Source organism: Gymnodraco acuticeps, unplaced genomic scaffold (genome assembly GCF_902827175.1).
Source record: "Gymnodraco acuticeps unplaced genomic scaffold, fGymAcu1.1, whole genome shotgun sequence".
Taxonomy (NCBI): domain Eukaryota; kingdom Metazoa; phylum Chordata; class Actinopteri; order Perciformes; family Bathydraconidae; genus Gymnodraco; species Gymnodraco acuticeps.
Window position 1 is genome coordinate 12,707 of NW_022991246.1, and position 17,294 is coordinate 30,000.

Here is a 17,294-nt window from a genome sequence, read left to right on the forward strand (position 1 = left end):
ATGTCTCAGATAATCCAGAGCCCCTCACCAAATCTGGAGCCAGGTTTCCCCGTGACTAACCTGACCCTGGTGGTGCTTCTGCTGATCCCCTGCGTGGTGGTTCTGCTGCTGCTCAACTGCCTGTTTCTGGGCTACAAGTTCCTGATCCTGTCCCAGAAGAAGGGGGACGGGGAGGAGATGCTGCTGGATTCCTGCTCCCTGCAGGGACCCACGAGGCTCTCTGGGGGGGGTTTCCCCGCTTTACAGGACGTTAGAAGAGCTTATTTGTCTCTATCCGAGCCCATTTTACAACACCCGGTCACCTCATCCCGGGCTTCGTCCAGGGAAAGGGTCGGTGGTGGGGTGGAGCACCGGATCCTGCTCCTGAGGCCAGATGGGGCCACAGGGTCTCTGAGGGCTCCGAGCCCTATCCGGGCCCCCTCCTCTGCGGCGGAGTTCAGCCCGAGAATGCACCTCCACCCCCGGTCACAAAGCACCGGGACTCAGCTGTGGGGTAAAAGCGCTCCGGTGTTACCGCAGTCCAGCGACTCTGAGGCCGAGACCAGAGTGAACCTGGTGCCGCCGAACTCTCCCACGGTGAGTCCTGAGGCAAAAGTACACACATCCTTTACTCAAGTAGAAGTACAGATACTCGTGTTTAAAAATACTCTGGTAAAAGTAGAAGTACTGACTAAACTTCTTTACTCAAGTCAAAGTAAAGAGGCTTTGAAGTGTACTTCAGTAAAAAGTACCCATAACTAGCAGCTGTTTTAAAGAGTACCTGACCTCCCTTTATATTAATAGAACAATAATGTCATTGTTAGCTAATGGATGTTTCCATGCTGAACAACGGCAACATGACAACGTTTCCATTGGTCCCTCTTCTTTAGAGAAGACCAGGAAATGATGGATACACGGATCGTGTTCAAATCAATAGGCACGCAATGACTCTAAAGAATAATGATCACGCATCAAACACACATTCAGACTAAAGGAACCAGCTGTTTGGGAAATGAGAGAAGTAGAAAGTACAGGTATTTGAGTTCAACATGTAAGAAGTAGAAAGTACAGGTATTTGAGTTCAACATGTAAGAAGTAGAAAGTACAGGTATTTGAGTTCAACATGTAAGAAGTAGAAAGTACAGGTATTTGAGTTCAACATGTAAGAAGTAGAAAGTACAGGTATTTGAGTTCAACATGTAAGAAGTAGAAAGTACAGGTATTTGAGTTCAACATGTAAGAAGTAGAAAGTACAGGTATTTGAGTTCAACATGTAAGAAGTAGAAAGTACAGGTATTTGTGTTCAACATGTAAGAAGTAGAAAGTACAGGTATTTGTGTTCAACATGTAAGAAGTAGAAAGTACAGGTATTTGAGTTCAACATGTAAGAAGTAGAAAGTACAGGTATTTGTGTTCAACATGTAAGAAGTAGAAAGTACAGGTATTTGAGTTCAACATGTAAGAAGTAGAAAGTACAGGTATTTGAGTTCAACATGTAAGAAGTAGAAAGTACAGGTATTTGAGTTCAACATGTAAGAAGTAGAAAGTACAGGTATTTGTGTTCAACATGTGAGAAGTAGAAAGTACAGGTATTTGTGTTCAACATGTAAGAAGTAGAAAGTACAGGTATTTGTGTTCAACATGTAAGAAGTAGAAAGTACAGGTATTTGGGTTCAACATGTAAGAAGTAGAAAGTACAGGTATTTGAGTTCAACATGTGAGAAGTAGAAAGTACAGGTATTTGTGTTCAACATGTGAGAAGTAGAAAGTACAGGTATTTGAGTTCAACATGTAAGAAGTAGAAAGTACAGGTATTTGTGTTCAACATGTGAGAAGTAGAAAGTACAGGTATTTGAGTTCAACATGTAAGAAGTAGAAAGTACAGGTATTTGTGTTCAACATGTAAGAAGTCAAAGTAAAAAGTCGTCAGAAAAATAAGTAGTGGAGTAAAGTACTGATATCAGAAAAATGTACTTAAGTACAGACACAGTAACAAAGTATTTGTACTCCACTGCTTCTGTTCCCACCTCTGTCCTGAGGGAAGGGACACTGTAAAGTAGTATGGAGTATTGCAGGTTGAATGATTTAGAGGATATGCATCAAACACTTCTGAAACATGTGATGCTACTCTTTCCATTAGCACGCATCTAAACAAAGTGGGAAATGCATGACAACAAAACACAACAGAGACAAGTCACCATATTAAATAAAGCTGCACTGATAATGAATATAACGTTTTCAGAGGGGAAGAAACAAAAACGGAACAAAACATACAATTTAAAAAAACATGATAATAAATATAAAATTGTGTGAAAAAAGGCAACAAAATAAAAGTTAGAAATCCAATATCAAAATTGCTTTCAAAGGATTTGCTTTAGTTCTGCTATTTTTTTTATTTGCTATATTTCAAATCAAAGTATCATTAAATAATCAGAAACCAATTCCCACAGTGATGTTGTGACTTCTTGAAGTGTTTCAATGTGAATGCTCTGATCCATGCCTTCATAACATCCCGACTGGATTACTGCAACAGCATACTTTTTGGATCACCTGCATTCGTACTAAAAAAACGTCCAAAACTCAGCGGCCCGCTTGCTCACCTCCACCCGACGCTCCGACCACATCACCCCTATCCTCCATGACCTCCACCCGACGCTCCGACCACATCACCCCTTTCCTCCATGACCTCCACCCGACGCTCCGACCACATCACCCCTATCCTCCATGACCTCCACCCGACGCTCCGACCACATCACCCCTATCCTCCATGACCTCCACCCGACGCTCCGACCACATCACCCCTATCCTCCATGACCTCCACCCGACGCTCCGACCACATCACCCCTATCCTCCATGACCTCCACCCGATGCTCCGACCACATCACCCCTATCCTCCATGACCTCCACCCGACGCTCCGACCACATCACCCCTATCCTCCATGACATCCACCCGACGCTCCGACCACATCACCCCTATCCTCCATGACATCCACCCGACGCTCCGACCACATCACCCCTATCCTCCATGACCTCCACTGGCTCCCCATCAAACACCGCATTGACTTTAAAATATTACTTTTCACTTTCAAAGCCCTCAACAACCTTGCCCCCCCCCCCCTACCTCTGTGACCTCATCCAACGACACACCCCCACCCGTCGCCCCAGGTCTGCTGACGCTAACCTACTGTCTGCAGCCCATCAGGACAAAGCTCCGGACCTGGGGTGACGGGGCCTTCGCAGCAGCCCCCCCGTCACTCTGGAACCCCCTCCCCAGCCACGTCAGATCCGCCAACACTCTCACTTCATTCAAACAATCCCTCAAAACTCACCTTTTCACTCTTGCCTTCAACTCCTAATCCACTAACCCCTCGCCCTTATTCCATTATTTTGTTTTACTTGCTTGTAAGCGCTTTGAGCACCAGGAAAAGCGCTTTATAAATGTAATGTATTATTATTATTATTATTATTAATACCCTGCTTATTTGGTTTATTCCAAGCTAAATGGAAGAGTAACAACCTGCATCCTTTACAGCAGGAAATGTAAATGCTTAAATCAATTATTTGTCATCTGCGTTAAAAGTTAGTGAGCAAGAAATCTGTAAAGAAGTGTCGGATTATTCTTCAACAGAAATGGATGTCTGTCTACCCAAAATGTGACCTCCAGTTGAAAGTAAAACGTTGTCCCTTTCGCCTCATCTACTTGTCTTTCATCCTTTCTTTATAACTAATGCTGTTGATGTGTTGTGATTTTAAAAAGGTGTCTATTATCATCTGGACAACAGCTGGAAATTAGCAATGTTGGCTAAAGCTGCTCCATTTACAGTTCGTTGTGACAGTCGATCAATAGGGACTGTCCACGACACTATGGTGAGATCTGTCCTTTGTTTTCCCAGCAGGAGGTCCAACATGAGGGTCACCTGCGTCGCAGCAGCACTCACCAGATGCTGAGGGACCTGAGTCCAGGTGTAGCCGTGCTGGTGTTTGATAAGGCGGAGATGGAGTGTGAGTTCAGTAACGCTCCGTCAGAGGAGTCCGGTCTGAACTCGTCTGCAGTCGGACCGGGACTGGACAGCGACTTCGGAGCCAGTGCAGGTACAGATCTGTCTACTTCATTAAGATATTAAAGGTCCCCTATCATACTGTTTCTCATCGATATAGTATAGGTCTCAGATATATCCAGAGCCTGTCTCTGAGTGGCTGAAACACCAAACGGATCATTGCAGCATTACCCATAATCCCCTCTGTTTCAGCCCTGTTTCCAAAGTGCTGATTCTCTGTCTGTTGCTTTAGATGAAAATAAGGAGCCCCTCCCCACGCCCCTCTGAGAGACATTTGGTTACAAAGAACTCAATGGTGCTCTAGGAGGAGATTCAGGTGATAAGGGGGGGGGGGGTACCTTGGTTGCTGATTGGCTAATGGTTACACAAGACAACACATCGTTATGACATCATAAAGTGGCCAAAATCTGATCAGCTCATTTTCAGACAGGTTTTTATAGAAATGGATCAAAAAGAGAGAAAATCTTTGTTCCTGAAACTTTCAGAGTCTCTTTCCACAGAGGGGACACATGTTGATGTAGAAGAGACATGAAGAAGAGGGGACACATGTTGATGTAGAAGAGACATGAAGAAGAGGGGACACATGTTGATGTAGAAGAGACATGAAGAAGAGGGGACACATGTTGATGTAGAAGAGACATGAAGAAGAGGGGACACATGTTGATGAAGACATGAAGAAGAGGGGACACATGTTGATGTAGAAGAGACATGAAGAAGAGGGGACACATGTTGATGTAGAAGAGACGTGAAGAAGAGGGGACACATGTTGATGTAGAAGAGACATGAAGAAGAGGGGACACATGTTGATGTAGAAGAGACATGAAGAAGAGGGGACACATGTTGATGTAGAAGAGACATGACGAAGAGGGGACACATGTTGATGTAGAAGAGACATGAAGAAGAGGGGACACATGTTGATGTAGAAGAGACATGAAGAAGAGGGGACACATGTTGATGTAGAAGAGACATGAAGAAGAGGGGACACATGTTGATGTAGAAGAGACATGAAGAAGAGGGGACACATGTTGATGTAGAAGAGACATGAAGAAGAGGGGACACATGTTGATGTAGAAGAGACATGAAGAAGAGGGGACACATGTTGATGTAGAAGAGACATGAAGAAGAGGGGACACATGTTGATGTAGAAGAGACATGGAGAAGAGGGGACACATGATGTAGAAGAGACATGAAGTAGAGGGGACACATGTTGATGTAGAAGAGACATGAAGAAGAGGGGACACATGTTGATGTAGAAGAGACATGGAGAAGAGGGGACACATGATGTAGAAGAGACATGAAGAAGAGGGGACACATGTTGATGTAGAAGAGACATGAAGAAGAGGGGACACATGTTGATGTAGAAGAGACATGAAGAAGAGGCTCGTAACACTACCTGTTATTGAGGAAGAGGATTTTGCATAATAGGTGACCTTTAAACAAAGTAAAGTAGTGATCTAAGTACCCGTTCCTCCCCAGGAGTGTCCTTGAGGATCCTGTCTGCTGACAGCGACGGCCTCTCTAACGGCTTCCTGTCCTCGGCTCTGGAGTGGGATTACTACGACCCGTGCTACGTAAAACAGAACAACGTGCACAAACACAAGCACCACCGCCCCGCCGTGCACTCCAAACAGTACTGGGTGTAACTCCTTTTTAATGTTATTTATTTCTTTATTTATTGTATTATTTAACCTATACATGTTTTAGTCTTAAGTTTGTGTCACTAAGGATTTAATCGGCACAATGTGTAAATAAGAAAGCACTCTGACACTGAGTTTGTAACCATGCACTTCTTCACCCGTGTTATTATGAAATATTTAATATGCACTTATTCACTTGTGTTAGTCTAAATTAGGTCTCTTCTGTGATGTTAAAAGGGCTGTTCACATAGTTCTGGATTCCATTCACAAAAGGTTTTGTATTCACTGTTATGATTTACATGTTTTGCGTCACTCTGAGTAATAAAGACTAATTTAGGATTAAGTGCTTGTTGATTATCTTTCCATTGAAATCACTTAAAGGTCCCGTGTCACGGCCATTTCTACTGATCATAACTCCATTGTTGAGGTCTACTAGAACAGATTTAGACTGTTCAATGTTCCAAACTCACATTGGTTTCTCAAAGCATCTCTGTATAGTCTGTGTATTCACTCTCTGTCCTAAACGGCTTGTTGGAGCTCCTGCCCCCCCCCCTGTGAGCCCAGTGACCGTCTGCGAGACAGCGAGACCCAGCCCGAAACACACACACCCGCAGCCTGGCTGGGAGTTTGTGTGTGTGCCCAGGCTGAGTTCCGCGGAGTCTCGCTGTCTCGCCGACCCCACACCACAGAGCCAGCTCACAGTGTCCCGCTCCTCGCAGTGTGTATGTGTGTCCGTGTCCGGATTGGTCCAAATGTAACGGCTCCGCAGATTGGCCGTCACTATACCCGAAATACGTCACTATACCCAAGAAGTAAACAATGGAAAAAGAGAAATGTCCAACGAGGCGTTCTGGGGCAGCACAGACAGGTCTTCTCTGTGTTAGAGTTTTACTCGCTACAGGGTGCACTTTGAGGGTTTGAGACTCTGCAGACCGTTTACATGCAGAAAACAACAAGGGGACGGGTAATAACCGGAAAAGCATGACATGGGACCTTTAAACACAAATCAAAGCATGGGGTTCAAGCAATATTACAATTATAAACCTTTGGTTCAGTTTAAAAAAACACTAATATTTCCGTAAATTATTGCATATTTTTCCATTTTATTGAGTTTAGATCCTTCGGTCCAGATCAGAAATACCCAATATTTGTTCATTTCTAAATATCAATTTTCACAGTCTGGGTTGTGTCCCAGATTCAAAACATTGATTTTCATCATTTTAGTTTGTTTGTGTGCAGGAAATGGTATATGTAAACGGTCTCAATCTGGTAGAAGAAAAATAATAATAATGTTAAAGCCGGGGCTCTAGATTGAAAGCCTGATATAATAGAAAGCATTATTTCAGATTGTAATTACTGTGGGGTCAAACATTTGTGAATATATTGGCTAAAAATGTATAAGACTTATAATAAAGCAGAATGAAATCCAAAATGATGGAAATGTAAAAAAATGAACATCTGATTTCAAGACATTAAAGTTCTACTCCACACCAGCAGGGGGCGCTGTAGTTTCAGTGTTTGGTAGGTTTTGTCCTTCGCATTACATAACATCTATTTGTACCATAGCTGTTCCTCTGGAGTCGGCGCCAGTGCGCATATTTTACGTATTTAAATAATATGTTTTTGATTATGAGTAGAAATATGATTGCACAGATAACCTCCGAAATCGCTGGAACTGTAGCTTTCCAGCGCGACCTCTCGCGAGACTTTGCCCGACTCACGCTTGACTTTTCGTTACGCTGTGTTTTTTTTTTAGCATTTGTGTGTCCGTCAAGGAAATCTCGTCACTAAGGACCCGCCCACCCAGAGAGAAAACAGCTACAAATGTTTTGAAGATGTCAAATGTTCCGCTTTTTATCTAATTATCTCATCACACAGTGCTCTATCATGAACTACTTGCATTTCTAGCAAGACCAGAGATTGTCCTGAACATTTTTGATATGTGGCACGTTTTAACAATTACATTCAAAAGGTGATATCTAAGAATCCAGAAATTACCCTTCAGACTCCAGCGGGTTAAAATGCATGGTACAGATAGGCATGATGATACTCAGCTTTTCCTGTAGAAATGTGGCACATTAAGAGACATCCTGATTTAATGATTGGTCGTCGTATACAATTTGGAGAAGAAGCAACCAGAAGGCCTGTCGTTAAACAATAATTTGATTTGTTGATCATTGTTAGCCACACTGGAGCTTTAAAGAGTGTTGTGATATTAAAGTAACTACGAAAACGGGCTACAAGAAAACCCAGAGTCAGTTCCTTATCAAATGAGTTGAATGCTTGTTGTAAGATTTGATGCCTTAATTGCCACCATTATAATAATGACTCTTCCCTCAAAGTAGCAGTTTAATGATTCTCCACAAAGCGTCTGATCTGTGGGAAGTGTAAACAGATTTCAGTCCATTATGTAAATCCTCGTTAAGCCCCATCGTCCTCTCTCGTTAAAAGCACTTCCATTTGTTCTGGACAAAAAGATAGAATACATTACCAGCTCTCAGCCGTGCAATTACTCTCAAACTGTTCCCAATACGTTGTGAAGATGTCAAGAATGATTTCATAGATACATTATTTTAAATCATGGCAAACTAGTTCCCTTTTATATAGGTTTTAGTGCATGTAAATGGTCTGTAAAGGCTCAATTCACAAAGTCCCAAACGACAAATATGAACCTGAAAATGTGGATTATAGGACCGCTTTAAATCATATAGGATGTGTATATAAAGCAGGATGTTAAGAATAGTTTGAAGGCATTGCTGTGCGCTATATTTGAATTTGTACGGATATTTTAACCGTTATATGTTTAGTAACAACCAGGGTGTATGCAGGAATCCTGAAGTCAAATTAAATCCCTTTTAAGACCCTTCCCATACATTTTAAGACCTCATCGCCACTTGGAGTTTTAACCGGTTACCTTGGCGACACACTTTACCTCACATTCACTATATACAGTATTGATTCATCTTCCAACCATTTGGACGCAGACTTGCATTTTCCCATAACGATGTTGCTTAGCAACCGGCGTAAACGGACACCCTGTAGTAACAGCAAACTGAGGTGTGAGACTTCCTAACAGCTTCTTCATCAAGACAAACAGAAAGAGCTCAAAGTCACAAAAAGAGGTGATGGAGTCGAATAGTTGGAATACTTTATTCTGCTTTAAGAGATATCTGTACATTAAAGATGAAGCGTCACTTATCTTCTTTTGTTGAAGTTCATAGAAAGTATAACAGACGTTGCACTAAGTGAACATGAAAACAACCTTTACTCGAAGCTGGAGAGGAAGCTCAACACAACTTGCTTGAGTTTAGCATCGGACGCGTCTGAGATTTGACCGTCAACCCTGCAATGAAGAAGAGTAGCGTTAGAAAATGCATACAGAACTATAATTAGAACCAGAGGTGGGAAGGAGTGGAGTACAAATACTTCGTTACTGTACTTAAGTACATTTTTCTGGTATCAGTACTTTACTCCACTACTTATTTTACTTTTACTTCTTACATGTTGAACACAAATACCTGTACTTTCTACTTCTTACATGTTGAACACAAATACCTGTACTTTCTACTTCTTACATGTTGAACACAAATACCTGTACTTTCTACTTCTTACATGTTGAACACAAATACCTGTACTTTCTACTTCTTACATGTTGAACACAAATACCTGTACTTTCTACTTCTTACATGTTGAACTCAAATACCTGTACTTTCTACTTCTTACATGTTGAACTCAAATACCTGTACTTTCTACTTCTTACATGTTGAACCCAAATACCTGTACTTTCTACTTCTTACATGTTGAACACAAATACCTGTACTTTCTACTTCTTACATGTTGAACACAAATACCTGTACTTTCTACTTCTTACATGTTGAACTCAAATACCTGTACTTTCTACTTCTTACATGTTGAACTCAAATACCTGTACTTTCTACTTCTTACATGTTGAACCCAAATACCTGTACTTTCTACTTCTTACATGTTGAACTCAAATACCTGTACTTTCTACTTCTTACATGTTGAACTCAAATACCTGTACTTTCTACTTCTTACATGTTGAACACAAATATCTGTACTTTCTACTTCTTACATGTTGAACACAAATATCTGTACTTTCTACTTCCTACATGTTGAACTCAAATACCTGTACTTTCTACTTCTCACATGTTGAACTCAAATACCTGTACTTTCTACTTCTTACATGTTGAACACAAATATCTGTACTTTCTACTTCTCACATGTTGAACTCAAATACCTGTACTTTCTACTTCTTACATGTTGAACACAAATATCTGTACTTTCTACTTCTCACATGTTGAACTCAAATACCTGTACTTTCTACTTCTTACATGTTGAACACAAATACCTGTACTTTCTACTTCTTACATGTTGAACACAAATACCTGTACTTTCTACTTCTTACATGTTGAACTCAAATACCTGTACTTTCTACTTCTTACATGTTGAACTCAAATACCTGTACTTTCTACTTCTTACATGTTGAACTCAAATACCTGTACTTTCTACTTCTTACATGTTGAACACAAATATCTGTACTTTCTACTTCTCACATGTTGAACTCAAATACCTGTACTTTCTACTTCTTACATGTTGAACACAAATACCTGTACTTTCTACTTCTTACATGTTGAACTCAAATACCTGTACTTTCTACTTCTTACATGTTGAACACAAATGCCTGTACTTTCTACTTCTTACATGTTGAACACAAATATCTGTACTTTCTACTTCTCACATGTTGAACACAAATACCTGTACTTTCTACTTCTTACATGTTGAACACAAATACCTGTACTTTCTACTTCTCACATGTTGAACTCAAATGCCTGTACTTTCTACTTCTTACATGTTGAACACAAATGCCTGTACTTTCTACTTCTTACATGTTGAACACAAATATCTGTACTTTCTACTTCTCACATGTTGAACACAAATACCTGTACTTTCTACTTCTTACATGTTGAACACAAATATCTGTACTTTCTACTTCTCTCATGTTGAACTCAAATACCTGTACTTTCTACTTCTTACATGTTGAACACAAATACCTGTACTTTCTACTTCTTACATGTTGAACTCAAATACCTGTACTTTCTACTTCTTACATGTTGAACACAAATACCTGTACTTTCTACTTCTTACATGTTGAACACAAATACCTGTACTTTCTACTTCTTACATTTTGAACACAAATACCTGTACTTTCTACTTCTTACATGTTGAACACAAATACCTGTACTTTCTACTTCTTACATGTTGAACACAAATACCTGTACTTTCTACTTCTTACATGTTGAACACAAATACCTGTACTTTCTACTTCTTACATGTTGAACACAAATACCTGTACTTTCTACTTCTTACATTTTGAACACAAATACCTGTACTTTCTACTTCTTACATGTTGAACACAAATACCTGTACTTTCTACTTCTTACATGTTGAACACAAATACCTGTACTTTCTACTTCTTACATGTTGAACTCAAATACCTGTACTTTCTACTTCTTACATGTTGAACCCAAATACCTGTACTTTCTACTTCTTACATGTTGAGTATTTTTAAACACAAGTATCTGTACTTCTACTTGAGTAAAGGATGTGTGTACTTTTGCCCTCTCTGCTTCTAATGCATGTGTAAATGCTGTAGTGACTTACTTGATAGCGGACAGCAGGTCTTGGTGCTGGCTCAGGACGTGCTGCAGGAAGGTTTTCTCAAACCTGGTGATCTTGCTGGGCTCCATTTTGTCCAGGTATCCCCTCACTCCAGCGTAGATGACCGTTACCTGCTCTTCAATAGCCATAGGACCTGAAAGAGGACAGTCACAATGCATAAGACATCTGTAGCATGGATGCATATCGAAGGGGGGACATTTAATGTACATGTATTCAACTGAAATAGCAACATAAGAGTGAGGTCTTTAATCCTGCAATATCTAGTGTGGTCCAGCAGAGGGCAGTGGCAGCGATGCAGAGCTCTGGGTTTCTAAAAGAATAAGTACATTCAGATGTGTGAGTTATGTTTTCATATAGAGAGCCGAAGTCCCTCCCTTTCCTCCATGGGACCTTATTTTGGAAAAAGTATGTATTGAAGTCAATGGAGAGAAAAAGATTATCTTTCCATCCCGTTTGAATTGAGCCATGAATTACACACATGATGTTTGTCAATTTAAAAGATAATTTTGCAAGTGAAAAAAATAAAAATGGACCGGGACTCTGGGATTTGTAGTCTTTCTAGTTGCGTATTTTTCATAGTCTTATATTTCAACAGTTTTACGACAAACTGTGACTTTTTTGACACGAAAATTATTTTTTTAAATTGACAAACATCATGTGTGTAATTCGTGGCACAATTCAAACGGGATGGAAAGATAATCTTTTTCTCTCCATTGACTTCAATGCATACTTTTTCAGAAATAAGGTCCTGGTCCACCGGAAGGGGAGGGACTCCGCCTCTATTGCTTGGTTGTTAGCTTTCACATGTTCTCCTACTGTGTGAATGGAGGTGAGTTGCAGTATTGCTCCTTTACAAGAGAGAACGAGAAGTGTGCAGAGGGGCGTTTCACTCGTTGATCAATACTTAATTTATTGTTATTGATTTATTCATTGCACGCTTCTTCCATCACATGTCTGAGCAACACAATTTAAAGAAAGAGGAAACACTGCCCTGATAACTGGAGGTTTCGTTGTTTTTTTTGCTTTATTTCCAGAGTTACACATTGTTTATCCGTCTCTCTTCAGAGTTAGTTTAAGGAGGTGAGTATTATTTGTGTATTTACTAGGGGTGGGAATCACCAGGCTCCCCACGATACTATCGCTATACAATAGTATTGCGATTCTACGATATGCAAAGTATTGCGATGCGATTTATTTCTCCGCTGACTTTAATTTGGATTTGCAATATGAATAGTTTATATAATAAAATATCTATACTTGGCGTCTGTGTATCGATACAATATCGCCACGGAAAGTATTGCCATACTATGCTGCATCGATTATTTCCCCCACCAGGGACGTGCAGACATTTGGAGGGGCTATTGCTCTAAACTGGAAAAAGGGCCTCCCTCCGATAAAAATACCTTTTGACTTGTTTTTAATGTGAAAGAAACCAAACGATTTTTACATCAACTAAATTGAACAGTAATTCACATCTCGTAACAAAATAAGCGAAGGCGACTACTTGCATTCGGTGACTTGATTTTAAAAATGAAAATCAGGGACATTTCTTGTTTTGCGTCCATATCTCATTAAAATATCTAATGTTAGAAACTATTAAAGACACAATGGGGATAATTCTGTTCTAATGTAGTTTGACCTTTGTAACTGCTCTAACTAATTACCTTAAATAAACTCACTAATTAATTAAACCAGTTCAATACTTTATGAGCGCAGTGACGGTACGGTATCAAATTACTTATTTAGTATTCCATAACTTAGTAACAGAGATGGTCAAACTAAAGTAGAGACATGGCAGAAATCCTACAATGAAGCGGACAGTGAAGTGTTCTCCTGAGAGAGGGCGATCAAGAGAAGAGAGAGAGGGCGATCAAGAGAAGAGAGAGAGGGCGATCAAGAGAAGAGAGAGAGGGCGAGGGAGTTTACAGATGAGAAGACACAGAGACACAGAAGCACAATACAAGTATATTTAGGTGTTTTTTTTTTAAATAACCGACGGTATCAAGAGGAAGATAAGTCCCCTGGTTTGTCCCTTATACCCTAACTGCCATGAGACAACTCAAAATCAAGTTTCCAAAATCCGACACTGAGGTGGTCTTAACGCACCGGCAGATGACAGCGCTGACAAAGTGTTTCCCGCAGCGAGACGCTTCTAACTGTGGGCTCATCATGTTGATCCGGCCGCAACAGAACAAAGAAAAACAAACTCTCTCTCTCCAGAGGGGCAGGTCAGACAGAAAGGCCAAACGGGCCGTTGCCCGGGCAACATTAACCTGTGCACGTCCCTGTCCCCCACCCATGGTATTTACTGTTGAATAAATGGCAGCTTTATGTTAAACCGGTGTTTCATTGCTGCTCCTTGAAAGAACCCTCGTTCCTCACACATTGTATAGTCCATGTACTCACAGTACTGGCCCTGCTTCAGCAGCTCGGTGAGACGCACTCCTCTGTTCAGCAGCTGCTGGGTGGTAGCGTCCAGGTCGGAACCGAACTGAGCGAAGGCAGCGACCTCACGGTACTGAGCCAGCTCCAGCTTCATGGTGCCGGCCACCTAGAGAGCAAGAGGGGTCAAAGGTCAGAATCAGAGACACGTGGTGGGATTTCATCTTTAACGTTGAGCATCAGTTTGCACGTATACTTTAAAGCAGATGTGTCGAATTATTTAAAGGGCTGTAAGAACATGTTTAAGAAAGTGTGTAAAGAAAGCGTAACAGTGTGAAGTTGGCTTTTGATTGTGTTCTGGTTTTATGTTTCAGTATTAGCTTTTATTTTTAATGGTTATTTCATTTTTTGTTGTTGCTATTTGCAAAATCTCCAAATCCTGACTTCTTTCTCAAAATCTCACACTGGCAATGTTGGCATCTATTTTTGTACCAAATGTTTTGTTCTCGTAACATCTCTCGTGATACGATCGGACAGCTGATCCCAGGTAAGTCTCACCTGCTTCATGGCCTTGGTCTGAGCAGCAGATCCGACTCGGGACACAGACAGACCGACGTTGATGGCCGGACGGATTCCTTTGTAGAACAGCTCGGTCTCCAAGAAGATCTGCGAGACAGAAACAGCTTTGATTACTCCGTGCAGGATTTATCTTGAGAGCCCGAGCCTCGTCTCCATTGCTTCAGACTTTTCCATCACTATTATTATTACTATTATAATAGAGTCCCGCCCTCACCTGTCCGTCAGTGATGGAGATGACGTTGGTGGGAATGTAAGCAGACACGTCTCCGGCCTGGGTCTCGATGACGGGCAGTGCTGTGAGCGAGCCGCCGCCAAAGTTATCGTTCATCTTGGCGGCTCTCTCAAGAAGACGGGAATGAAGGTAGAAGACGTCTCCTGGGTAAGCTTCACGACCGGGGGGGCGGCGCAGCAGCAGGGACATCTGACGGTAAGCAACAGCCTGCAGGAAGAAGGAAGGGGGAGGATTTAGTTTCTGTTAATATCACTGGTCACCGACTTTTTCTCAAAATCCTGTATTTTTCCTCAAAATCTCAAAATTCGGACTTATTCTCAAAATAAAAAAATCCTGACTTATCCTCAAAACCCTGACTCTCCAGAATGGAAGGAGTCATCACATACAGAGCATCAACTAGTTCCTGAACAGTGTCCTTCACATGCTGATATCCAAGAGAGGGAGTTACACAGTCACAAGATGGAGGAATACCGGTTCTTCTCTGTAATCATACATCCTGTCATTTACAAAACACTGACTTTTTCTCAAAATTCTGACTTTTTTCTCAAATTCAATTTTTTGGGACTTTTTCCTCAAAATTCTAACTTTCTCTAAAAATTATGTATTTTTTTCTCAAATTCAGACTTTTTTTCTCAAAATAATTTTTTTTTATACTTTCTCTCAAAATTATGCCTTTTTTCTGAAAAGCTCAAAATTCTGTCTTTTTCTCAAAATTCTGACTTTTCTCAATATCTCAAAATCATGTATTTTTTTCTCAAAATCTCAAAATTCTTTGTTTTTCTCAAAATTATGTATTTTTTTTAAATATTCAATTTTTTGGGACTTTTTCCTCAAAATTCTAACTTTCTCTAAAAATTATGTATTTTTTCTCAAATTCTGACTTTTTTTCTCAAAATCATTTTTTTTACTTTCTCTCAAGTCACAAGATGGAGGAGTAGAAAGCAGCATTCAATGTTTACTTCAGATTAGCTCCACGTCAGAAATGAGCATGCTTGATGTCTCTCTCCATAGAGGCTGAATCATCATGTTAATCACATAGCTATCATCTGCCTCAAACAGTCCTGATGCTCTTCTAGGTAATCACACATCCTGTCATGTTCACAGCTACAGTTGGGATACCTTTGTTAGCATGTTACTCTCATGTTGGACATGTACAATTTCATCATTGTACCTTTAATCTAAATGTGTTTTTTATACATGTACTCTATGCTATTTTTATGTCTTTTACTGGTAACTTTATTCTGTGTGATATCAATTTTCTGTGAGATGTCGAAGTGAAGCACCTTGAACTGCACGTAAAGTGAAAGGTGCTATACAAATAAAGATTATTATTATTATATGAAATACATTTAGTTGCATGTATGTTCACAGCGATCGCTTCCGTTTGAAAACCCCCCCTGGCACTATACCTGCTTGGACAGATCGTCGTAGATGATGAGGGCGTGTTTCCCGCTGTCTCTGAAGAATTCTCCCATGGAGCACCCGGAGTACGGGGCGAGGTACTGCAGCGGCGCGGCGTCAGAGGCGGTGGCAGACACCACGATGGTGTACTTCATGGCGTCGGCGTCCGTCAGCCTCTTCACCAGCTGAGCCACGGTGGACCTCTTCTGCCCGATGGCCACGTAGATGCAGTAAAGCTTCTTCTTCTCGTCCGTGCCCTCGTTGAAACGCTTCTGGTTGATGATCGTGTCCACGGCGATGGCGGTTTTACTGCGACACAAGGCAAGTTTATTTATATAGCACTTTTCAACACAAGGCAATTCAAAGTGCTTGATATTAAGAGCATTGAACACATAAGCGGAAGAACTTTGTTCAGCTCTGGGATCCGTATCTGCACATTATGAGGGATGGGAATGTGGACTGCCTCTGAAAGTATTTGTAGGCCTATGCTTTTAATACTGGTGTGGGTTGAGGGTGTGTGTATGCGTGTATGCGTCGGTGATGTACATGTTTTTGGGTTGTTCAATAAGAAAATACCAATTAACATATTGTTGAACAAAAGCGTAAAACACATTAGAAAGCAACGATAATAAAACATGAATAACAAAAAGGTACATGAATAAAAGTTACAGTGTAATGCTGCGTTCCCACCGGACGCCATGCGAATATTCGCTTCGCTCTAATCGCTCGAGTTTCACCGCAGCTGCCAGCTGTGTTTACTCGCATCATTCAAAGCTGGCAAGGGAGCTACAACTACAACAAAATGAACATATTTGACCGTGATTTAATTGTAATACACGTTTCTAAATGATGCCGAAGTAACAACATACTGATACCGGTTAGTAAAAACCATGAATTAATGCTTTGACAAGTCTGCAGACAGACGGCAGGCGAAGATCCTTTTAAAATGCGTGTTTTCTGAATGGAGCTTGGCTAAGCTAACGTTGTATATGTTCCGACCGTCCACACTCACAACAACGGCCTATACAGACATAAATAAACCAGCGACTGTATTCTCCATGACACAGACAGTCTGTGGTTTGTACTTGTTTAACTTCTGTCTAGTTTCTGAACAGATATGAGGAGCTGTGAGCTCTGAGTGCTAACAGCTAACGGCTGATGTTTTGGTTTTGTGGTTCTACGTCAGGCTGAGATCCTCACCGCTGATTGGCTACCGCGGGATCGCGTCAAGGGAATTTGAGCGGTTGTCGCGGCCCCCTCCAATCGCGCCGCGACATTCGCATCAACCGCTTCATGCTCGCCGTCGGAGCGAATTTGCGTCTGTCC

At 41.1% G+C, this 17,294-nt stretch overlaps 2 protein-coding genes across 2 annotated transcripts in view; one reads left to right on the plus strand and one right to left on the minus strand.

The window, feature by feature from the left end:
• Window positions 1-5,680, plus strand: hwa (huluwa). The gene is made up of 3 exons (XM_034239681.1): window positions 1-576; window positions 3,873-4,071; window positions 5,514-5,680. The coding sequence occupies exons 1-3, from the start codon at window positions 1-3 to the stop codon at window positions 5,678-5,680; spliced, it is 942 nt and encodes a 313-aa protein (XP_034095572.1).
• Window positions 5,681-8,802: 3,122 nt separating this feature from the next.
• LOC117561953 (ATP synthase subunit alpha, mitochondrial-like) overlaps window positions 8,803-17,294 on the minus strand; it is a 16,812-nt gene continuing 8,320 nt past the window's right edge. Inside the window, exons 6-11 of the mRNA XM_034239687.1 lie at window positions 15,977-16,277; window positions 14,550-14,774; window positions 14,315-14,422; window positions 13,781-13,925; window positions 11,357-11,507; window positions 8,803-9,017 (exon numbers count right to left, since the gene is read on the minus strand). Coding sequence (XP_034095578.1) covers window positions 8,939-9,017; window positions 11,357-11,507; window positions 13,781-13,925; window positions 14,315-14,422; window positions 14,550-14,774; window positions 15,977-16,277 — 1,009 coding nt within the window. The 3' untranslated portion in view covers window positions 8,803-8,938. The remainder of the gene's footprint in view (window positions 9,018-11,356; window positions 11,508-13,780; window positions 13,926-14,314; window positions 14,423-14,549; window positions 14,775-15,976; window positions 16,278-17,294) is intronic.

What these genes read in the sequence shown, in the direction of transcription:
- hwa (XM_034239681.1), top strand. Translation starts at nt 1, where the DNA reads ATGTCTCAGATAATCCAGAGCCCCTCACCAAATCTGGAGCCAGGTTTC. An exon ending in TGCCGCCGAACTCTCCCACG is followed by an intron (nt 577 to 3,872) that starts GTGAGTCCTGAG and finishes TTGTTTTCCCAG; the next exon opens with CAGGAGGTCCAACATGAGGG. An exon ending in CGACTTCGGAGCCAGTGCAG is followed by an intron (nt 4,072 to 5,513) that starts GTACAGATCTGT and finishes GTTCCTCCCCAG; the next exon opens with GAGTGTCCTTGAGGATCCTG.